This window comes from Melospiza georgiana, chromosome 1 (genome assembly GCF_028018845.1).
Source record: "Melospiza georgiana isolate bMelGeo1 chromosome 1, bMelGeo1.pri, whole genome shotgun sequence".
NCBI lineage: Eukaryota > Metazoa > Chordata > Aves > Passeriformes > Passerellidae > Melospiza > Melospiza georgiana.
In genome coordinates, this window is record NC_080430.1 from 24,389,862 (window position 1) to 24,415,060 (window position 25,199).

Genomic DNA, 25,199 nt, shown 5'->3' on the forward strand with positions numbered 1-25,199 from the left:
AGTTAACAGGTCCTATCCTGTCCCCTGCCTTAGGTGATTTGAATATGTGTATACAAAGAACAAAGGGAGTGGAACACCTGTTAGATGAGGACCCATCTTCATTGCCTCTGACTTTATCATAACCCTTCCCCAGCAGTCACAGCAAATATGACACAGAATGTAATAAATGGGGCACACAATACAAAGTACATTTAATTAATGGAAGTAAGTAAACGCACCAGGTGAACAGATTATACTGTTATTAACTTCCTTTAGTTACAGTTTCATAAAAAGTACTGTGATGCTACATGCTTATGTCAAACTAAAATTAGTATTCACAATATTTTTTCAGAACTTTTTAAATGACAGCCTCTCATTTTCTGTTACAACCCCCCCCTGTTAAACAGCTGTTAAAGAGCCTTTCTAATTTTTTTCTTAGCACTTTCAAGCCCATGACATTTCTGTATTTTTTTTCCTTAACAGAAGTATAACTCAGCAAAGAATTAACTCCCTTTCTCTAAACAACATGTGATGTCAAGCGCCTATGACACATCTTTGAAATGAAAATCCTATGGTAGCAGTGGACAGCTTACTACAGTTGTTAAGTGCTGATTATTGTTTCTTCTCCATTAACTTACACCAGTTTAAATTAACATTAATGTAGGGTTTGGATTTTGTCCAAAGCTGTCACTCACCATACAAATCAGCAGCAAACTGGACAGACCCTCACAGAGCTGTGTAGTAACAGTTTGCAACAGCAAATATTAGAAGTGACAGACATGGTTTATCCATAGAAAACCACACAATATTTTTCACTAAACAGCATTTAGGCAGACTATTATGGATTAACAAACATTAGGCTAGACTGCATTCCACTCTGTGCAGGAGCAACTGGTAGGAAGGAGTTGCCTCCCCCTCACTGTGTGCTGGGAGCAGGGGTCCAGCAAGGTGCTAAGCCCCCATCAGAAAGGATGAGCCCTCAATTTTTACCTTAGTTAAAGAGAGGTGAAAACACCCTGGTGCTTCCAGGTCCAATATAAGAAACACAAGGGTTATCCCAGGTTAATAAAGCAGAAGTTTAGTGATCCTACCAGAAATATTATCACCACCTGACATGTGTCAGGAGATGAAGAGGGTACTTTACGTATTCCCAAAAGCGTTCCGTTTTCCTGCCCACCTGAATGTTCTTGTTTGGAAGCTGCTTAATCCACCTAACTGTAGCCTTGATATATCAAATTGCAACCTTTTATAAAACCTAGGTTAGAAATTATTATCAACTTGATTTCACCATGTAACAAAATACTGGTCATAGATTCCAACTAAGTTCTAACTGAAATAATGGGATGTTTAGTACTGGAATAAAACTTGTGTTGGCACTTTAAATGTCCCATATGGGCAAAAAAAAAAAAAAAAAAAAAAAAAAAGATGAAAAAGGAACAGATAAGCACAGTTATGTTTTTCAATTGCGTCCTGTAATTTCCAACATTTGAATATATTATTGACGGTATTAATATACTGCAAGTTTTTACACAAACTCACACAAATGTCGTGCATGTGGAAAATGGATTTTATTTTCAGCAGCTTGCGCGAGTTGTTAAATGGCATTTAGACTTAATACAAATCAAACCTCCCTCCTTTTGAATAGAAGCAACTAAATTAAAGCAACACTATTTGCAGCACCAACAATCTGCAAATTTTAGTTATTTTATTAATGAGAAGTAACTTTGTTACATGCTAAACTTATTAGAGGTTTTCCACGAAACAATCACACGGTATTCCCAATGGCAGCCAGAAGCAATGAGCTCCTGCCAAAGGAAGCAGGGACGGCCCATGGCTCCCGACCCTCCCTGTGCCAGTGTGTGGTTTCGAAGGCACCTGCTCTGACTGCCCTACCCTGCACCAAGCCAGCAGCAGCTGCGGCGCTGGGCAACAGCAGGATCGGGAAACACACGGAGCTGACCTACGTGCCCTGGAGAAGGAAAAAACTCCTTTTCCTGCAGGCACAACCATGTCACAGCCCATGTGCAGGTGGCCTCACCCTCGAATGCTGCCTCCACTTAAGCAAAGACTGTAGGATAAATTCTTTCTTTTCTTGTGCTGATATAAATTAGATTTAAAAAGCTATCTGGTGGGTTTTGGTGTGTGTCTTTTTTTTTTTTTTTTTTTGAAGTTACTATCAATACAACTAAATAAGAGTGACACAAGCTTCTTTTGCCCACGCAAAACTCCATCCGTCACCCGTGATCAGGCCAGACACGGTCTGTGCATAACGCCCGAAATAACCCGAGACAGCCCGGAAATTCTCGCCTATTTGTACGCTGTAGCTTGTCTCTACACACAGAACCGCGTTTAATCCCCCGAGCTAAGCACGTCCGAATGTACACACCCGAGCCCCAATACCCAAACACCGCAGCTCCAGGGCCCGCCGCCCTGCCGCCCGCGCTGCCGGGACTTGTAGTCGTGGCGGCCGCTCGGGAACTACCGCTCCCAGGGAGCCGCGGGCGGGCGCGGTCAGGTGGCGCCCAACATGGCTGCGCCGTGCCCCGGCGCCTTGCGCGGCCGCTGAGCGCAGTCGGGGCGGCGGCGGGGCCATCATGCAGAAGATCAAGTCGCTGATGACCCGCCAGGTGAGCGGCTCTTCTCGCGGGGCGGCGGGGTATCGGGCTCTCCTCGGGGCCGCCGTGCCTGCCCGGGCACTCCGGAGAGCCGCCGGTGCGCGGGCATCGCCCTCTGCCCTGCCGGGGAGGGCTCGGGGCGTGCGGGCTCCTGCTGCTCACGCATCCGCCTTGTTTCTCTGCTCCCAGAAATGGAAGCGTGCTCAGGTGCCACAGCGTAGCTCTTGTCACAACAGAGACATCGTTGTTGAAGATGACAGGGCGGGCCCGTGTCAGTTTGCTTTTTTGACATATAATTCTGAGCGCTGGGCTGTGGTTCTGTAACATGGCTTTGTCTGGCAGCAAATGCCAGAAGGGAAGCGAGGCTGAGAAGGTGCCAGGGACAGATTTGGGTGGGCACACAGTGAGTGTGTGCCAGAGCACTCGGAGTGTGTCTGTCACCTCACTGCTGTCTGCTACTTGTACCGATTGTCTCCAGGATTATGTAGATCTAAGCCTACTTTTGGACCAATATTTCTAAGATTGAGAAATGTATCAGCAGAACATTCTAGTTATTCCCATATATAAGATATCACTGAAAATAAGCCTCTTTATTTGTGTCTTATTGGAGAACTTAAAAAAAAAATCACTTGTGTCACCCACATCAGATATTCTAGATAGTTATAGAAAATCATGGGAAAGTCAGAAGCTTTTTTTCCCCTTGAACTATGCCCTCGGAGTTGTGATCCTTATGCAGGAGGCAGGGCTCAAAAATGAATACTTGTGTGAAAGTGGAATTGCCAGAATAGTGTTCTGTTCTGCTTCAGTAGAGGGTTACAGGGTTCGTTTTCAGCTTGACTGGGAGGAGTGCTGGGAAGCCTGCCCAGTGTGGAGATGATGTTTTCTGCAAATGATAACAACTTAGGCAATTTTCAGTCATTTGAAAGGATTAGGTTCCATTTACCGTTTGATAAGTGAAACATTTTATTTCTTCTGGAGGTGAGTCACTAGAACTGCATATTTTTGAGAGGACTTGGGGAAGATTTTGTGTGAAGTATGAGAAATGCAGCAGTTGCTTTGCTTATTTCTTGCTTTGAATTTCTGATGCGTAGAGGTGAGTCATCTTTGATGGTGGCAACTGCAGAGGGAGGATGTTTTGTGTGACAAAATCTGAGAATCAAAACCAAAATGGAGAGGTTCTGCATCTTGGGAGGATGAAACAGTTGTAAAATGTAGTAGTTAGCACTGAAATTATGTACAACGCTTTGTCAGTTTCAAAGAATAAATACAAACTTTCTCACCATAAACTGATATAGTAGGTCCTTTTAGAAATATGGGTACCCAGGACCAGAAAGGGGCTTGGAAAAAATACTGTTAACATTGATCACAAGAGAAGGAAGAAAGTCTGCCTGAAACTTTTGACTCACAGGAACACACTGAAGTCTCAAGGGAAGCTGGAGTCAGAACCATATCTGAAACTTGAGTGTGTAGATTAATTTCTGCCTCTGCCTAGGGAGCTAGCAGAAAATATACTAAGCAGCCTGTTCTGTGGTATTGCTGCTTGAAATGGTGAGATGCTGTTTCAGGTTGTCAGGAGAAGTGGGTGCCCAATCCCTGGAAGTGTTCAAGGCCAGGTTGGATGGGGCCCTGAGCAACCTGATGTAGTGGAAGGTGTCCCTTGGAACTGCATGATCTTTAGTTTCCTTCTAACCCAAACCTTTCTATGAAAATTGTAAGTATGTTTGATATTCAACAAACATTCATGCTATTTATGTGGCTATATGTGTTTTAAGGAGTAATAATTATATAAAGCAGCTAGTGTGAATTATGCAACCTTTTCAGTTCAGTTACACATATGGAAAGCCAGTCCTAGTAGTGGAATATGGTAAGTAGAAAAATATGCCATGAAGCAGAAATAATCTTGGAATAGAGTAGCTGGCACCTAACTTGAATTCCGCTATTTGATTCCATTAAATCATAAAGTTAGTGATACAAAGTATGCTATGTTTTTTGGACACATGCTCATTCTAAAATTTAAGATAACATCTGGACATTGACAGGAGGATGTGAGTGAGTTTGATAAAGAAAATGTTAATGAACTGTACTGAAAAGGTACATATTGCAGCATAAAACTGGAAATGCTTAGATGTTTGTGGAACATAATTTATATACCGATGGTCTTGCTGAAATGTTGCTAGAATGAGGTCTTAGCCTTCCAGCTGCATGTCAGAGTATTTATTAAGGGACATGTAGATACCTATTCAAAATCAGGTAAGACTTGATTGCAAGATGCATAAAGGAATCAAACTGAACTGATTATTAAAATTATTTTAAAGGGTCTAAGAAGTCCTCAGGAGAGTGTTAATGACCTCAGTCCTATTGAAAACTTACGGATTCCTACAAAGGTATGATACAGCATCCCTCCCCTCCCACTCCCTTGTAGTTTTTCATTTTACAGTTAAATGACAGTTATGTCTTCTTTTTTTCCTTAATACCAGGTTTACTGTTGTTCTTTTTTCAGTTTTATTTCTTGCTGAAAATCTTTTAGAGTGTTTTAATGAAAGAAAGAGCTGTGAGACAACTCCAAATGGATTTGTATGAAAATTTTTTCTTGAAACTTTTCAGTTATCACTGGATGCAGATCTTAATATTATTTGGGTTTCTTGCTGGAGTGAATTAAAAAAAAAAAAAAGAAGATAAAAGAAAAATGCCTTTTTGAGTTTTACTTTGGAAAGTAGATGCTGTGTGGATGGCCTGTATAGTACTAGTCTGAACATTAAGTTTCTTAATGATTTTGGTGCTCTAAGTATATTTTGTAATTTCATAGTTTTAATCTTCAGCGTGTCTAATTAACTTCATGTTCTACTTTAAAAGTTAGATCTTTATAATAGCAGTAGTTTTTGCTATTTTTTTAGGTCTCACTATTTAAATGAAGCCACCTCACTGTCATCTCACAAGTCATGCTGAGTAATCTGTGTGTGAGGGTACAATTGTCACAATAATTGGGTGTTGCTTATTCCCTGTTGATCTGAGGGGAGGATTCACAAGACTTCTGTGGTTGTTGTCTATTATTGTCTGTGAATTTGGTCGTTGCCTTTAAGATACTTAAATTACTGACTTGAATTTAGACGACCTATTTTACAATAGTTAAAAAATCAAACTGAAAGACCCCTTGTGTTTCTTTGTCTTATTACTCTGTAATATGTTGCCTGTGCTGAGGCAGGTCAGAGAATTAGCATTGCTGTATATTTCAAAAATCAGGTAAGAGTCTCTGAATTGGTACATTATACTTTGTGAAACAGTGGCAAATATATTGATATCAAAGAGCAAAAGTATTCAGTTGCAGCAATGTTGAAAAACCTGTCACATCTCCATCGCTTAAATTTCACAATTGCAGATTCCTGCCACTCCCTGAGCAGCCAGTTTTTTGCCAAGTTGGCTCTCCAGGTAAAAGCAGATGTAGGGTATCTTGGCTGGATTTCCATTCTGTAATGGTTTGATCTTATATGTCTGATAAGTCTACACTGTATAGCAATAACTGTTTTTATTTAACTCTTGAATCATTAAAGTCTCAAGCTGTTTTGATGACAGAATGGTTATGGTGCTGCACTTTCATCATCACACTTCCACATTCAAGTTGGTATCTCCAGACTGATTTAGGGCAAATGTTACTGAAAACTTCAAAAGCTGCATTAAAGCTATACAGAAGTATACAGAAGGAAAGGCTGCAGGGTCAGCATTAATTATGCCAGTATGAATTACTGGTGAAAGGACAAGCCATTGGTTAGACAACCCTAGGTACACACCCATGGTTTTTGAGATGAGGAACTATCACACTAGTTTGGAGGTCAAATGGGAAATAGGGAGGACAGGAAGAAGAATCTGCTGACATTCCATCCCCTGAGAGCAAAACCAGCAAAATTCTTTTGGGTCTTGATATCTGAAAGTTGTTGATTTGCTGACTGTTTGCTAACTGTGGCCAGCATACTGAAGTGATGACTGTACTCAATTTTTATTTTCAGGCAATGAAATTGTTAGGCATTTGGACATTTTTGTGAGTACATGAGTGTATTCACTCACTTTAACTGGTACTCCAGTAATTTCTGCAACTATTTTGAAAAAGTTCAATTTTTATCATATGAAGGCAAATCATCAGCAAACTTGCTTAACTTGTTAATACAGTCTTATGCAGCCAGCTCACTCACATAGGGAAGTACCTCAGTAAGTGTATAATAGTTTGAGTCTCATAAAGTCTCATAAAGTAGAGAAGCCAAATCTGAACTGCAAGGCTGGATATGACAATTTGCCCAGAGAAACTATTGATGCCCCATCCCTGGCAGTGTTCAAGGACAGCTTGGATGGAGCTCTCAGCAACCTGGTCTAGTGAAAAGTGTCCATGACTGGAACTAGGTAATCTTCAAGATCCCTTCCATCATTCTCTGATGATTCTTTGATGATTCTATGATATCTAGAAGAGAAAGTTGTTTGTAGAAGAACATAGCATCTATTTTGACTGAAATACCTTACTTCATTGGCATACCCTGATTACCCAGGGAAACTAATTCTTTTTGAACCATTCTGTTATTGTTGTTTCCCAAGCTGATAACAGTTTTGTTAGCAGATTCTGTCACAAAAGGTTGAGGTAGATATTTTGCATGCTTGAATTCAAGTGTGTTGGATTAATGGTGAATTGACTTTCAATTAGGTTATGTTTATTTTGATGATAATCAGCTCATATGCAATATATAATGGTAAATAACAGTGAGACTATTTAAAAAATGTTTTTCCTATAGATAAAGGAATGTGGGTTTCTATTTCCCAAGCAGTAGCTGAGTGCTTTTCCGGAGTGCATTAAGTAGCAGTGTGGCTAATATGTGTTCTATGGATAGAACATATCCAACTTTGTTGTTCTCTCCATTAAGAAAGTTGTTTTCAAAGTATAATGTTTGTTTTGGTAGAGTGTGAGCTTTTTAGTAGGTACTCTCTACACATATTGAATAAGGGAAGATCAAAAGGAGGTTCTGAGCATTTTCTATGAAAGACAGGGAATACCACAAACTTCTCTGTGGTACTGCCTTCCCTGGCTGGGTGAGGGAGGGGCAGGGAGGAAGAGCAAAGTAAGTTTATTGATATAGTTATGCATTGTATTTTATGATATTATAGACATTAATTGTTATATAAAACATATAGAGAAATATTAGATTGTTTTATATATATAGTTATGTATATTGTTATATTGAATATATACTGTTATAATATAATATATATACATTAGATTAGATTCTAGATGAAGGTTCTTCACCCAAGGGTGGTTGAGCACTGGAACAGCTCTCCAGAGAAGTGGTCACAGCACCAAGCCTGTCAGAGTTCAAGAAGCATTTGGACAGTGCCCTCAGGCACATGGAGTGACTTTTGGGGATGGTCCTGTGCACGGCCAGGAGCTGGACGTGATGATCCTTGTGGGTCCCTTCAAACTCAGTGGATTCTGTGATTATAAGACAGATATAATCTCTAAATATATCTTTGTATATAGATAGAATTCAAAGATTGTGTTTGCATGTGTGTATACAGATACATATGTAGATGCTTTATTACTTTTATTTCACAGTGGTGCATTGTTGCAGCATAGCTGCTGATTGAATCTGTTGAGCACAGACCTTATCCTTGGATTTAGGATTGGATTTTAGCAGAGGTGTTATTCATGCTCAGAATGGAGGGATATAAATCAGCAGCATATTCATTTGTGTGTTTTTGGTTCATAACAGAAAGGGAGGCTGTGTCCAAATCAGTATAGGGCAGACTTGGCCCCTGGTAACCTCCAGATAAGTGTGCATAGGCTGTTGCTGAGCTTCAGCTTTTAACTAGATTAGAAACTGTTTAGACTTTTTTTTCTCTAGGTAGTATCAGTTAACTTTTGTCAATGTCTTCAATTCCTAGTCTTTTAGGTGATAGTGACTGGAGTGCAGAGAGTGTTTGCTTCTACTCCTTACAAGTAATGCTTCATTCAACAGGGAAATATTGGTTTTGCTGCTACAGGCAACATAGCATACAAGGAGAGTGTGATGCACTGGGAAATGGCTGGGTAGACATCTAAAACTTGCTGAACTGCATTTCAGATGAGTTTGCAATGAGATGACTCTTCTGAAATACATTTCAAGGAATTGCCACAGGCTTCTAGACTGTAAACTCCTATTTCCGTAGAACAGGAACACAAAATGATGTGAGAAGTGTGTGGATGACTGTGTTTTATTTAGCAATGGCTTCTTTGAGCATGCAAAGCTGTCAGACTTCTTTTACTTTCTTTCTTTTCCTTCCCAGCTGCTGTCTTTCACTGATCTATTTAGGTGACATAATGAGAGAGGCCTGCTGCTGAAGGTTGCACTAGTGGTAACCTGACAGGATAAATTGTTTTTCTGTGAAAGTATGATCCCAAAGTACCGGGGAAAAAAAGATGCAGTTGGCACCACAAGTCACACGAGTTTTAGGTAGGAGGTGAGGCCTCTTGCTGAATAAAACTTTGGAAAAATGAGTAGCCTGTGAAACAGTATCTTACCAGGCTGTGTTGGCCCATTATTGATTGAAGAGTTCCTACTGCTGAATGCATATGTTAGCCTGGACAGGTGGATTGAAGTGCATATTGTGGTGTCCACCCTGCCAATATGCTGCTTTTCCTGACCTCCTGTGTATCTATTAATTCTGTTTAGCAATGGCAAAGTTTTCTGCAAGGGTATTATAATGAGATTCCTGCTGTCACAATTTTTGACTGGCTTTTCTGTTCAGAATAGCACTCGGAATTGCTGAATTAACATAAAATGTAAGATGTTAAATGTAAGATGTTAACTGCTGACTTTTTTTCTTTTTAAGGAAGATACTTATATAGCAATAGCTAAACGAGTTTTGGGGTGGAAAAATACTTTGAGGGATTTAATAGAGCTTCTCTCTTTTCTTCTACTAAGTGTGTGAGTACCAAATCCCCAGAGCTAAACTGGCCCTTTGCCAAGACCCCTGAAGCTGTGGGCTTATTTCTACATAGTAAAATTGTTTTTGTGTATGTGATTGAAAGGATGAGGAAAATAGAATATCAGCAAATAAACTTTACCTAGGGAGAGTTACCTCCTTCAGTGGTGAGTGAATAAATTTGCCTTATTTCAAACTACTGGAGCGTGATGTGCTGAAAGCTGCAGGTTATCATGGCAGAAAGTCTGGTGTCAGATAATGTAATTTATGGGGGAGCTAAAGTTTATCCTGGAAAGTTATAACTAGACTGCTTTTCTAGAAAAAAATGAACAAGGTAAAGAAAAACCTTGTCATCTAATAAATATTTTCCCGAGTAGTGTTTTGGCAAGAAACACTCAGATGAGTGATCTTTCTGTGACAGAATAAAATGGTTTCTTAGCAATTTTCCTAGGCACTCCAACATCAAATCCAGAATATGTGTCCATAATAGCTTGCTTAATATATCTTTAGCAAATGTGAATCACCACTGACCTATGGTATTGAGATACTTTTTCACCAGCATGACAAGGTATCACTAGCCAGAATTTCAAATGATCCTAAGCATTTCTTCTTTGATTAGTTTTTCATCTTCTTTTTTTTCTTTTAGGAAACAGCCACACAGGAACTTGTAGGCAAAGATTAGATGATAAATTCAGTTATTCCATTTGCAGTGGTTCAGTGTGTGAAAAACGCCAATCACTTGTTTTTAAAAGTTATTTAAAAGTTTAATAGTAATAAATTGGTTTTAAAAATAGTAATACAGTTAGAGTAATAATAATTTGGACAGTTTGAATTAGGACAATATGAGACAATAGAAACAAAGAATTACAGATGTCCGGGTACCTTTTTCTGGGCAGCATAAGCCCGAAAAAGGACACTTTAACAAAGGATTAACCCTTAAAACTAATAGCCTGTTGAATATTCATACATCTCATACATGATGCATAAATTCCATTCAAAAAAGGATTCGGTCTGGTCATCGTCAGCTTCTTCCTTCTAATCCTAAGGCGCCTTCCATCCTTAGCCAGGCAGGAGGAAGTCAGTTTCTTCTGATAAGAGAACAACAAATTCCTTTTCTCTGAGAGATTTAGGTGTCCTGTGGCTGCTATCTGGTGCGAGTACCTCATTCCTTTCTTAAAAAAATATCCCACTTATGTAGTTCCTATTTTAACTACAAAAGTTACCTTTTAACTACAAGACTACATTTATCATATTATTAAAATATTAATACGGCACTACTAATCAATACAACAAAATGCATAGAGTAAATATCTGCGTAGAGCCATATAATATGTACTTTTCACAAGTGGACCCCGTTGCCTGTCTTGGATAATTTTTAATTTTAGTTTCATATAACTAAAACTCAATGTACTGTAAGATGTGAAACTGATTTACAGTGAGGTGTACATTATGGAGCTACCATTACAGCTGTATAACGATATTATTTCCTTGTTTCTCTCGGTGTCTCGGTGCAGTCCATGTCCTTTATTGGCTGGCAGTGGGTTGCTGCGTGCACCTGCTTTGGTGGCAGTGACTGCATCAAGCGTTTCAGGGGGAGACCGGAGGCGCCTGGGCGGGAGAAGGTGGCTGCTGGACAGCTCTTCTCCGGTTCCCCGCTGCCTCCTCGGTGTTTTTGCTCCCGTTCCCCGCGGCCCCATCGCGGCTCGGAGCCTCCTGGCTGCGGCCTGGCCCGCGGCCCGGCGGGGGCGCCCGAGCACCGCCGGCGGCAGCACTGGGGCCTCCCTCGGCCTCGCATGCGGCCTCCCGGGGGCGCGAGATACACTTGGAACCCGTTTTTCGCTGTGTCTGAGTCGTTGCTTTTTATTTCTCCACCGCCCCACCTTTTCCTTCTTTTCCCTCTTTCCCCTTCCTCTTTCCCTTTCCTCTTTCCCCTTCTTTCCCTTCCTCTTTTTTTCTTGTGAGAAGTATTTCAGCGGTGGTTCCTCTGATGCTCTTCCAGACCGCTCACTTGTGAGCCCTTGGCTGCCTCTTAGTGCGTAGAGAAGCAGTGCCTTGCTGTGTGCTGTAAGGGTCACTTTGTCTCCGAACGTCTGCACATTGACCTTATCTCAGCTGACATGCAAAATAAGCAAATGAGTGGCTGTTCAGTCATTTAATCTAAAATTGGATGCCACACTGGTGAAATAAACCTTTGAACTCTTTGTGATGAAAATACCAGCACCTTGCCCCACAGGAACAGCTCAGCATTGCTGGGAGGCTCAGGGCAATTATGGGACTCTTCAGTCTGTTACATTGCTTCACCAGAGTTTAGTTTCATTATCAAGCAGTTTTATCCATTTTATCTTTACTTCTGATGAAAGAATATTCTAGCACTTCTCCCTTTTGAGGCTCTGATAAAGGATTTTTCATTCTTTTTGTGTGAACGATGTCCAGGAGAGGGCCAGTGTTAGTTGTAATGTCCAGTGCAGCAGAGGAAGAGGAGGGTCAGGGTGAGTCCTTGCTTTGCTTCAGCCACTGGAAGCATCTGGGTTGTTGGGGAGGCCTTCCAGAGGAGATCGTGACAGCAAGGAGGGGCATGCTTATTTCTGCAATATTGGCTTTCAGAAGGCTGACAGCACATCTGTGCTTAGACCACTGTGCTAAAATCTGAGAGCTGTTAATCTTGTGCAAAGAAGGCAGATCTGTTCTGGTTTTACCTGTAGAAATCAAGTGTTTAATGGCCTATCTTTTATTTCAGTGAATGTATGGGCTGAACTGAAAAGTTTTGCATTTGTAATGACACTGTCTACCTGTCATTTACAAAGAGAGTTCTTCTGTTTTAAAAAATTCAGGTTTTATTTGTTTTGGTTTTGTGCAATTTTTTTTTCTCCTTCTGGAGAAATAGTTTGCCAGTTTATTTTTAGTTTATTATGAGAGTTTCTAAAGGTGAGGAGGAAAAAACTGGACTCAACATGCAGTTGGTGCCATAAATCAATGAAGAAGTGTTTAAGTGGCTGCAACGTTGAAGCCTACACTGTTTTTTGAGAAGTTTTAAATGTCTTGCTCTCCCTAATGCAAGCCACAGTGTACTGTACTTTCTGTATTTTGCGATTGCTTCTTGTGTTAATGTTGGAAGTTGCTTTTGGAAGATGTTAGTTTTGTTAAAAGGTCGTTCTTCCTGGGATGTGTTATTACATGATGGAAATTCTGTTTTGTTTTGTGCAGGAGGAGCTCAGAGAACTACATGAAGAACCACCTGATCCTCAGGCACAACAGGAAATAATTAACAGCATTGAAGAAGTTTATTTTTCCAATGACTCCTTTGATATAGTGAAGTATGAGTTAGAGGTAAGCTGTCATCTTGAAAGAAAAAATGGTAACATAACAAAAAATGAAGACCAAAAGTATGCTTGTTTCAATTAGCTTTTTTTTGTTTCTTAGATCTTGTATGAATACAACACTGAACTCCCCTAAGTTATCTTGCAGTTGTGTGCAGCTTCTAGCATAGAGTATTGGTGCATATATATAATATATAGTCCCTTCTTTTAATGTAGTAGAATATGCTTACAGGCATTTTGTAATTTAAACTGAACTGAAAAAGTCAAGATAGTGGAGGAAACAAATCTGTTCTATATTTTGTGTATTTTTTTACCAAACTGAGAGAGCCATTTTCTGTGATTGGGTGGTTGTGTGCATACATATGTGACGTAATGTGAAGTAACTTTGAGGTAATTATAATACTATATAAGGCAATTATGATCATATGTTGTATATATATATATATGTTGTATATTTTAACACTAATTGATTTCAGTATCATTTAAAACAATGGATGAATTCTGCAAATTAGATTACAGAAGCCACAAGAATGTTTCTTTAATGAAACTGATTGACTAGCTAATGCTGCGTGTGAGTTAAAAACTTTTAATTTCTTACTGATTTTAATTTATTATTTAAATGCAGAGGCTTCCTCCAGTACTTAGTCTTCAAGAACTGGAAGAGTACAGAGACAAACTAAAACAACAGCAAGCTGCTGTAAGTGAAGTTTTTTCCTCTGTACCATTACACAATTTGTTGTCTTGTCTGTAAGTCTAGCAAGAAGTGTAACTGAAAAAAAAATTGATTTCTTAACACATTAGATACTAAGTATTTCTTTTAACATCATGTTGTGTGCCTTTATAGTGGAAAATCATCACTAAATCATACAATTATATGAAATCATGGAAGTAAATCTTAGTGTTAAGTATTGTAACAAAGAGCAAATGTGCTAACTATTTCTTTAGAAACTTGACTTTTTGAATGTTTATCTTGTAATGTTCAACACAGTGCTGAATAGTGGAGTAGTATCTCTTAGAGGGATTCCTGGCAATGTAAGACTTAAAATGTTTTAAAAACTCTCTCCTTGAAGATGTTATTTTGTCTTACTTTTCATTTGCCAATATATTAATTGTTCACAAAAGTATTTAGTGAACACTGATAGAGAGTTATTATGTAATAAAACAAATGAAATTAATGAATAGTAAGTATAAGGTATGAGGCAAAATTGGAGTTGCAGCGTTTGAAAGGTGCTTGTTATGTTGCAGACTTTAGAATTTTCTATTAATGTATTAATTGTTGTTCCATTACTCTTTTGAGTTGTATAACATGGTGGCATTTGGAGAATATCTGCAAGTGAAATAGAAGTAGTAATCCTAATTCATGTCTTCAAATAAATGAAATATATAGGAGAATCTTGCTGTGTTAACAATACATAAAGCAAAGGCAGAAGCCTTAAGCTGCTTTCCCCATAATTCACCTATGAAGTTTTGTGAAAGATTAGTGAGAAGTTGAGGAAATGAATATTCCATATTTCTCACCAAGATTTATAAGGAAAGAAGTTGGAAGAGAGTGAGAAGTAGTAATTTTTTTGGTGTGTTTGTGTGGTGGTGGTGGTTTTTTTAATTTTAAGAGGACATCTGATGGTGACCTTGTTTTGCAAGGAAGTGCTCTCAAGACTGAGACAACTTCAGTGAGATATGCTGCGTAATCCTGATATGTGTTATCAGTGTCTTGGCCATTTTTTGCTTGCAGGATTGGAACTGGCTGCAGCTGAGGGAGTAGTTTCAGGGCGTGGCTGCTGCCAAAACATTTGAACGGGAAAGTGCATGCAGCTAATGAATGATAGGGGAGAGAACTGAGCACAAGGCTTCCAGTAAATATGGCCAGATGTGGCTTTTAGAATATAAACAGGTAAAAAATCTCAAGGCCAAAACCTTTGACAAGAAACATGTGCCCAGTTCTTTCCTCACCAACTTCCCCCAGTCAGGATTTGTCCTTGCTTGTTTCTTTCTTAATTTTGTCAAAATGTTTTTCTGGTATAGGAAGGAATTTCCTCCTTAAGCATGTGCCAAAGTGCTAAAATGTCTTATATATTGTGTTTCATGTCCTTATGTCATATTTTCAGGTAGAGTGTGAGAGACTGTTGCATGTTTGCTTCGTGTCTCAGTTGTGATCCATTTACCTTGTGATAGGTCATTTTAGACCTACCTGCCATAAAACATGTTGGTGTCCTTCATGGAAGACAAAACCGTAGAATGTTGTATGTTGTTAGTTCAGTCCTAAAAATATTTTAATGGTGAACAGATTATTAGATAGAGGATTCAAGAAGCCTGTTGACATATTACACAGTGGCTCTGCTTTTGCAAAAAACTAAATACTGCCTTTTTCACTTCAATGTCTTTACCTAGAGCTGGCAGAAAAATTTTTAATAATAGTTTGGAGATAATACCAAATTCTGAATTTCTCTAATGCAAAGCACTTATATGAGTGTGAATTACAGGTACTAGAGGTCTGATTTTCACTGACTTAGTGATTTTGCACAGCTGATCTTGGTCATCCTGTTGTTTTTAGGGTCACTATAGACTTCTGTAGTTTTCTCAATAGTTTTCCATTCCACTGAAAGGATCCCAACTTGCTCAAACATTTTCTAATGTGTGTATCATAATAACTTTAATTTGTAATTGTCTTGTTACAGGCAGTTTGAATTAGAAGGGCGTTTTAGTTGTATGTCTGCTAGACTTCATTTTAATTAGCAGTCTAATATCCTTAGCTATGTAGTTTTTTTTTCAGGAGATGAAATATTTTTTTACTGATGTGATTAAGAAAGAGAAAATTGTTTGTCCCTTCAGGAAACCATGACAACCATGGTCACATTCAGTGCTAGCAGCTGCATTTCAGGATTCCAAGACTTAGCACAATTGTATGGAAGATGCCAAAAGGCGTGTGACAGTTTGGAAATAAATGAAATAACTGGGGATAGTATTGCTCATCTGAAAAAGTATCTGAGAGTTTGGAACCTCAGAAAGAAAATTAGTACCACTAAGTACTGGAAGAGAAAAAAAAGTGCCTATGGCAGGTGCTTGTCAATGTTGAGATCGTTATTAGTCAAGGGCAACTGAGGACTTGCAAAACAAAAAGTGTAAAAACTGAGAAGAAATGTATCTTTTATTCATGTGTACTGCTTGAACATTGCTTAACAGTACTAGAGCATTGAATAACTAGCAGGTATATCCATGTTCTAAAGTTTTTTACAGGTACAGGACTAGTATGAAGAATATGTTGGAAAAAGAAGGTGAAAATTTCACCGTGCATAGACTGTGGAGTGAACAAAATTTCTTAAGAGCCCCAGGGTCATGTAGGCTTGTGTAGCATTCAGCTTGATATTATCCTATCCTGACCCCACCTCGCTCTGGAGTGGTTCTTCTGCTGTCCTGCCAAGGAAGGAGTTATTAGTTATGGAACAACTTAAAGGTTAAGAACAACTGAACAGTTTTAAATTTGCTCTGTGGTTCTGGCCTGCTTTTGATATGGAAGGAAGAAAGCATAGCTGTGTATATGCCCCTTGTCCATTGCCCCCTGATGACATTGGAATACTTCAAAGACCATTTATGTGCAAGTGCTCTTCCAGAGGATGGGAATTGAGCTGGTGGAGCCAATATAAGATTGCTGCAGGAATGTTGATTGAAGAGCTCAAATCTGTGCTATGTTTAGGCAAACATAGCAGTCAAGCAGTCAAGTTTACAAAAATCTTTATTTCTCTTTGCCAGTAGTGCATTGTGTACTGACTGTCATCACCAGCTTTATTTTATTTCTGTTTCTGAGAGTATTATTCTCCCAAAAGAATATAGAGCAATACCAATATTTTTTTGTCATGTATGAAACCATTTCTTTAAGTATTTTTAGTCCCTGATGAACACCAAAACTAAATACACTATTCTCAAGCTGGCATTTATAAGACTGTTGCTGTTGGATTTCTTTTGAAGTGTTTGTGGACAAGAGAGGTAGCAATTAAGGTAGCAATGCCTGGTTTTTAAATACAATGCAGACAGCAGCTCTCAGGAGCATTCTGCTTAGAATTATACTCAGATCAATGGAGAAAATTTTAAAATATACATATTCTGTGTTCTAAAGGAAGGGTATAATATGTAGAGGATGCATATTCATTTTGACATAGTTTTACTTTAATGCAGTATCATTCTCAAAGGTAGGTGTCCTTATGTTAAATGTGTTGTGGTCTAACTCTAGATGGCAATGAAGTATCACACAGCCTCTCACTCACTTCTCCGAGGGGAGAATGGGAGGAGTAAAAGTGAAAAAGCTCATGGGTTGAGATAAAGGTAGATAATGCAGAAGAAATAGCTAAAAAATAGGTAAAGCAAAAGCAAGTGAAGCAAAACAGGGAATTAATTTACTGCTTTTCATGGGCAGACAGCTGTTCAGCCTTCTCCAGGAAAGCAGGGCTCTATCATGTGTGGCATTGAGCATCCTTCCCTTCCTTCTTTTCCCCAAACTGCAAATGCTGATTGTGACACCGTACATTTAGGATATCCCATGGGTCAGTTGGGGTCAGCTGCCTCAGCTTTGTCCCCTCTCAAAGGTTTGTGCACCCCCAGCCCACTTGCTGGTGAGGTGGTTCGAGGAGTAGAAAAGGCCTTGATTCTCTGCAGGCACTGCTCAACTGGAACACTTCTGTGCTACCAAAACTGGTTTCAGCCCAAGTCCAGAACAGCCCCATACCAGGTACTTTGGAGAAAATTGAATACCCCAGCCCAAGCCAGCACACCATTGTGTGTATATCACTGACTTAAATTTGAACTCTAGCAATAGCATGAGCAAAATGTAAACACTTGCAGTGCCCCAAATTATTTCTGTTTGCTTTTTTAGCTTGTTCCTTAACAAGTAGAGTTAAGTGAGTAGTCTAAAAATGTCCACTAATTGCTAGATGGACTTGTGAACATTTCTCTTATCTTGGTTCTAAGGAAAGCTATCATAATTTTTACAATTTTTTTATATGTTGTTGTGGAATATTTATTAATAAATTTGAAAAATGCAGAACTTAATGGTAGAGAATCATAAGCTTGTAGAATTTTAGCATGGGCATGGCCTGCTTAGTTGAGATTGCTATGTATCACATGGAGTGTTCTTTTTCAGGTATCTAAGAAAGTTGCAGATTTAATCCTTGAAAAACAGCCTGCATATGTTGAGGTAAGACAACTAACAGTTTTCAAGAATAAACTGCTCAATTTTGTGCTGCTATTATGCTGCAGTTGTGTTGTTATAGTGATTTGTAGTAGGGGTGCTAGTGCCTGGTTGGTAACCAGCTATTTTTGTATGCTAAAGCTCTGTCTCTATAGTGAAAGCCAACGGTGTATTGAGTTGAAAGTCCTTAAGATGATAAAGGTTTTGTCATATGGTCATTTTACAAGACCTTCTGAAGAATTCAGAATTCAGGAATTCACTGGCTTGGCTAATACCTGTAATGGACTTGGAGCAGGAGCTGCTTTATTGCCCTTGTTTAGGAGTGGTGTCACATCTTATTCCATAAGAGAAAGCAGTAGTGGTCTTTGTTAAGATCTGCCACTAATCTCAGGCAGTTTTGAGAATCACAGAGTCACAATATGTTGTGTTAGAAGGGACGCACTAGGATCCTCAAGTTCAGCTCCTGTCCCTGCAGAGAACCATCCCCAAAAATCTCACTATATGCCTGGGAGTAATGTTCAAACAATTCTGCAAAGTGAAAATGGTGATTTTTATTAAGTTAGCCTGAGAATGATTCTGTGGTGAACACTTCTGTTTGTGTACAGCACCTTACATCACCATTGCTGTACTGGTGATTATGGCAATTCTTTGGGCAAGAAGCTGGAGAGAATGTGGAAGAGCAAAGATGGCTTCCTGGCTATTAACCTGTGGTAGATGGAGCTGCAATCATTTTCCTCTTATCCAGAGGACACAACATCCTTTTTGTTCTCTTGTTCTTATGGCCAGTGCATCCAGCCTTAGTGGAGTTGCCATCTGTGTTCTGCCATCATTGCCTGGGGAAAGGAGTGCTGCTGTTTTAGGAACAATCCTTGGGGTAGAAATGACCATTGCTTGCGTCATCTCCTGCAATAGCAGGTGGAAGAAAAAGGCTGTAACAGTCAAGGTGTTTCAGTTTTAGTTGAAGGGGTGATGAGGTGGGAGGCTATTGCAGAAGGAGGCTGGTAAGTGCTACTGGTTGAGTCTTCACAAGGTAGTGTAGAAGGGGGAGAAAGGGTAATTGTGTGGTATAAATACATTCTGGTATTATTTCACTGTTACGTGGGTTTGAAATTGATAGTTTTGAGTGAGTACTGCTTTTCCTGAATCCAGCAGCTTCACTTTGAAGACCTCTCACTGCGTAATGGAACTGCAGCAAATGTTCTTGAATTTTGCTGTGTAATGCTAATGTTCCTTTTGCAGACATCTTAGTGAACTTGTTTCATACCTAGAAGTGCTTTCAGATATTCCAAAAGGACAGTTAAAAATCTATTGTGCCAGTAAAAATCTTTTAAAAACTTTCCTTAAATGCTTTTCTGCCTGATTAAATCAACAATCCTTCAGTGTTACTTATGGGCACAGAGTTATTCTTGTCAGTAGATTTCTTGGAGATTTCTGGTGGGCATTATGGGTCTCACTTTCCCACTTATACATGAAATGAACTGAACTCCAGTTCAGTGCTAAACGACAGTAACAATTCATTACAAGAACCAAAAATGCAGTTGAACACATGTCCTGGACACATTTTCACTGTGCTAGGTGTAGTTTAGGGGTATCATGGTCTGAAGCCCATGTCTAGTGTGAAGTACTGGTCTGACAGGCACTCCTGTGGCCACAAGAGACATGCCACAGACACAGGGTAAAGGATTTACAGTTTTCTGTGCTTGGAAGAAAGACATGCTCCAGGAGCAACCAGCGGGTGAAAGACTGTTTCTGAGAAGAGAAAAATTGTATTCAGCCCTCAATGGTGGGCAGAAGACTCCCTCTTTGGAAATATTTAAGCTGCTCTCTCTCCCCATTTCTCTCCATCCAGTTGTGTTCAAAGGAGAGATTTTACAGAGTCTTTGCAAAGAAGCAGGACTGGAGTGGAGTAGCTCCTTATTGCATGTGTTTCCTCTTGAACAAGGAAACAATGGCTTTTTGAATAGCTCTGGTATTTGTAAAGTATGTTTTTAGAGAGAAGTAGAGGTAGGTATTGAGGAAAGTAATCTTCGAGTTTGGTTTCTTAAGATATTTTGCATATCAGCAACTAGGCTGTCATTTATAAAAAAGCAACACTGGTAACATAAAGGAGCAGGTTGTGGTGGAAGATGCAGCTTTGTAATTTGGAGACTCACCAGGAGCTGATCTAAAACTGAACTGAACTTTGAACTCATTTTTGCTTGTCATATTATTAGAGTTAGATGAGTTTTCAAAGTGAAAATCTCCCTTTTCATGGAAAGCACTTGATACATTTTGAAATGATGAGCAGAATTAAAAAATAAGAAAAACCTCCCCCACCAAAAAAAAAACCAACCCCAAAAGAACAAAAAACCGTCAAACAAACAAAAAAACCTTTTTCTGTAGCCTGAGGAGAGAATGCACTTTTCTGCAGAGCTGTTCTAACAAAAGCAATCCTAATCATTATATTAAAACATTTATTTTTTTCAAGGAGTTGAGATTTCTAGGCACTTCACTCAGTCAAAATCAAGCTAAATTCAGGTCACCTCTGCTGAAGAGTTTTCAGCTGAAAGTCAACAGGATACAATTAACATTCATTATGATGTGACATCTATTAAATTGGTAGAACACAAGTGCTTCTAAGAAAGAAAATGCTGTGTGAAACATAATTTGTGTTTTTTGTTTTGCTGCTCTCTGGCATATTAATGCAAATTAAGCCCCGTGCTTCTTTCCTTGAAGCTTTGATCATTCTGTTGTATGCGTTAATGATGTAGAAATTCTTAGGCTAAATGCAATATATAAATGTAGAGGGTCTCACTGCCATGAAAACAGATTTCAACTATTTTATCTTCAAAAGAGAATTGTATTTCAAAGTATAGTTTATATTAATGTTGCATTGCAGTACTTAGTGTATATAAAATGATGAAACAAATAATATATGAAGTAACTCCACAAAGTCGTCATAACATCTCAAGAGGAATGTATTAATCAGTAATCTTCACTGGTGTGTAACTTGTATATTTGTTTAACTTGTATATTTCTTTAACCTGCTGTCTCTCTGTAGGAGCTTGAACGTGTTACATCATTGCAGAGTGGCCTTCAGCTGGCAGCGGTTATTTGCACAAATGGAAGAAGGTATTTGCTTAAGGAACTGCAGAGATTGAAACTGGGGAAGTGTTTACAGGAAATCTGTAAACCCAGGAAGTTTGCTTGCTGATGATATTTCCTGTTCATGTGCTCAATGCTATTAGCAGTAATAGTTAGAGATACTGAAACAGTTGCAGCTCTCACTTTTGCAATTGGTAATTCTCTTTGAAACAGAAAGCTTTGGAGATATACCACTGATCCACAGACAAGTGCAGAAGGGAGGATGTACCTTCTTAGCTGTCTCTTGGTACAATCTCATTTTCTGAGTTCCCCTAACAATGCTGATAATCCTATTTTCTACCATGTATTTTGTTGGACTTGTTAGAATTGATTAGAAGTAAGTTTTATTTTGTTAATTGTTGAAGATTATGTTAATTTTTACCTTGCAGACACCTGAATATAGCAAAGGAAGGGTTCACACAAACTAGTTTGGGGCTCCTTGCAAATCAGAGGAAACGACAGTTGCTTATTGGACTGCTAAAATCTCTGAGAACAATAAAAACACTGGTATGTACAGTTGTTTTTGTTCAGTGACAAATATGTTTCTTAATTTCTGCGTAGTAATGACTGGATTTTTTTTGGTTTTTTTTAGCAAAGAACTGATGTGCGTTTGAGTGAGATGTTGGAGGTAGGTCCCTACCATACTGGTATAATTTGGAGCTGTTCTAAGACTACATTTGTCAGTCATCTTAATTTTTGTCTTGCAAACAGGGTGTGTGCATGGGATGAAATTATATTTTTGTTCTTCTTTTCAATTGAGAAAACCTTCATATCAAATTAGATAGCCCTGCTGCCAGGGGAGAGTATTTTCTATCAAAAACTCATTCCTGCCTTTATATCTGGGCACTGAAGCTTGAGTTAGTTCAGTAAAAATGTTGTGGGGTCTTCACTTAGCCCTGCTCTCAACTTATACCCATTTTCTTTATCCTGATATTTGGGGAAAAACAAAAAAAAAAAGATGAGATTTAGCTGATTGTTGATAATCTGGGTCTGAGTAAAGAATTTCTATTGATATATTACTATACAAATTTATAGATGGGCTCCCTGCTTAGTATTTCATTTGTAAATGTAGTAGTCTTTTGTCCTTATTCATTGCATTGACTTTTTAATTCAATTGTAGAAAAGATTGCAACAGGCAGGCCATGACACTGAAAATTCAGATGCTGTTATGTATACTGGCTAAAAATGCAGTAGATACTGCACAGAGCAAAATTGGATCTTGTCTTAAGGTGATGAATTGTATGAAAGAAAGCCTCAGGATTTTATTGACAGCTATAGTACTTATAGTGTAACAATTTCAACGTGCAATTTTGCCAAATATTTACAACTAATACTGGATGGAATGTCATGATGACAGTCTTCAGTTATTAAATTTGGAAATTGAATCTTAATAGTTTCAGCTTTCAAGATTCTATGAATTTAATTCTATCTTGAGTAAGTCATCTTGTGTCAGCAAACTTTCTTACTCTTCACCAAGCAAAACTGCACTCGTTTTCAGGTGGCATAAATGCTTTCTGCTCAGTAAGCCCTGTACAATGATTAGCTTTTAATTTCTGTGCTGCATTTTGCTACCCAGGAAATTAACTCTTCCCTGCCCACTGGCAGGAATTGTCCTGAGGAGGTGTAGTTGTTGCATCCACACACAGACCCTAATGTCTGATTACCATAATTGGTCAGTGATTTTTAAGGGCTGGAACTGCTGTTTTGGCATTGTGCAGTTGTAGAGCTGTGCTCAGTGTCTGCTCCCAATAAGTTATCCCAGCTATTTGCCCATTTATTTTCTGTACTCCTAGAAGTTAGTAGGTTGGATTATGCATGAGAGCTATTAGTAGCCACTCAGAGAAGAGAATTTTGAAAGGGTTTCCAATTAAAAAAAAGACCTGGAATGAATTTATGGTAGCTTACAGAGCTGAGCTGCATCTGGCGTATATTTGTAATATATCTTATGCAAGCAGGGTTTCTGATTTGAGCCCTGTTAGACTTGCTGGAACAAGTACCAGGTTTCCAGTGGAGAGAGATATAAAGAGCTAATAATTCTCTTTAGACCAGTGTGCTGTTCTGTTTTCATCTAATGGATTATGTATTTGGGGTTTTTGTGTTTTTTAGTTAAATTGGATCTGCATTAGAATATTGCTGTTAAAACCAATTTCATTTCAGAACTTCCTCTATGATAATAGCTGAATATAAATTACCCTTGCGTTTTTGCTCTTCAGTCAATGACTGAAATTCCAGTAACAGCTTTGCATTTGAGCTCTCTAAAGCATGTAATATAACAGATGTAATTATGACATAAACCAGAAGCTCTTAGCTATTCAAGAGAGTTTCTCTTCTTCCAAGAATCCTTCTGGTCTCCTGTTTAATAGAATACCAGAACAGTAGGTATATGCAAGGCAATGCTCATGTCTTGTTGGTAGGATCCTTGGGTTTTACATTTTTGTGTGTATGTTTTTGTTTTGTCCTGACATCCTCATAATACTTCCTGATTGAGCTGTTTACTTATTAGATATTCTTCTTAAATATTAGGACAATGCATCCATAGTGTGCTGTTTCCTGAGGCCTTCTATGAGTCAGTTGTGTTGAAGCTAATTTCTAATGAGCTGGATGTGTCAATTTAAATAGTGTTTATTTGGGCATAATGTTGGGAGTGTCTTCCTTCTCTCCTTTATGTTTCATAAACAATGGGAATAGCCTGCCTGTGCCTGAATTAACCTCTTTCCATGCTCATGAATAGATTACTGGGAAGATGCTAGTTGTTTGTGATGTATTTTTTATGTATGGATAAGGAAACAATGCAGCATGTTGTTTGTGTTTTCAGATGTTGCTAATGCTAAATTACCTGCACGTTAAGTGCTGCAGGAGGCCCTCACTTTTAATTTTTGAAGTTAACCCTAACTCTTTTACTTTTACTAACCCTTTACTTAGTTAACCCTAACTCTTTTACTGTAGAGACAGGAGAGGCAAAATATTTATTCCTAATGTTTATACATAAGCATGCAAGAAAAATGGGTATTGCACTGTTACTTCAGATGAGCTTTCAATTGTATTTTATCCTAAGGAGGAGGATTATCCAGGAGCTATTCAACTATGCTTGGAATGCCAGAAAGCTGCCAGCACTTTCAAACACTACAGTTGTATAAGGTAGGGTGACATTGTGCAGATGTCAGCTTTTATATGATTTTATTTGTGATCATTGATTCTCATTCTCTAAAGAAAGTTAAATTGAAGAGCAATTTTCAGCTGAGAAAAGTAAAATTGAGGCAGTTGTAAAAGCTTAAGTATCCTCTGTATTTTTCCACCTCTCTCTACCATGACTAACCAATCTTCAGTAATAAGAGCACATAATGAATGTTTAGACTATATAATTGTTTTGCAACTTAAAGTGAATTATAACTGTGCTACAACCTCCCGCCTAGAGATACCTGAGCTGAGTTTTTAATGAGAAGTTTCTATTCTGGAATTAATTTGCCCATAGAAAGATGGCTTCTGCAGGATACCTAATGAAATTAGCAAGTGCAGAGTTTCATGCTGACATGAAGAAATTGCTTTCAGAACTTAAACTAATACAAATATCTGCAGTTTCTAACTTAGAAAGACTCAATGTTTTCATCACTTAAAAAAAAAAAAAAAGAAATAGCGGGAAATACTCATAAATTTCGGCAGGAGATGCAGTAATATCAGATTATTATGGAGGTCTGTAATAAAGACCTCCATAAGAGAAAGAAGAAAGAAACACTGGCTACTCTCTTTAATGTTTAATGGCAGTTGTTTTTGATGCCATTTTTTTTCTATTTAAGCTTTTTTTTGCAGGATGTTGTACCAAATTTTTTCAATAGAAACAAAAAAGGAGGGTGATGGGCGTATCATTTAAATGTAGAGAACTAAGCAGAGATGCTAAAATCTGTCTTTTGATAATTAATGTAGGCCCCTAAGGAGAAGATTCACAGCACAGAGGGAAGTTGTCTAAAATGAGATATGGTGATTATTTAATGAAAACTCTGATTTCTGTGCAAGAAGAGAGTATCCTGCCTATTTCTTTGTTGCTTTGACCCT

General features: G+C 38.6%; 1 protein-coding gene across 1 annotated transcript in view; it reads left to right on the forward strand.

Moving 5' to 3' along the window:
* The first annotated feature begins 2,495 nt into the window (after positions 1 to 2,495).
* Positions 2,496 to 25,199, forward strand: part of VPS50 (VPS50 subunit of EARP/GARPII complex) — an 82,105-nt gene continuing 59,401 nt past the window's right edge. Inside the window, exons 1-9 of the mRNA XM_058021137.1 lie at positions 2,496 to 2,606; positions 4,910 to 4,978; positions 12,735 to 12,857; positions 13,473 to 13,544; positions 17,979 to 18,032; positions 21,067 to 21,137; positions 21,539 to 21,656; positions 21,742 to 21,777; positions 24,205 to 24,287. Of these exons, the coding sequence (XP_057877120.1) occupies positions 2,574 to 2,606; positions 4,910 to 4,978; positions 12,735 to 12,857; positions 13,473 to 13,544; positions 17,979 to 18,032; positions 21,067 to 21,137; positions 21,539 to 21,656; positions 21,742 to 21,777; positions 24,205 to 24,287 (659 nt within the window). The 5' untranslated portion in view covers positions 2,496 to 2,573. The remainder of the gene's footprint in view (positions 2,607 to 4,909; positions 4,979 to 12,734; positions 12,858 to 13,472; positions 13,545 to 17,978; positions 18,033 to 21,066; positions 21,138 to 21,538; positions 21,657 to 21,741; positions 21,778 to 24,204; positions 24,288 to 25,199) is intronic.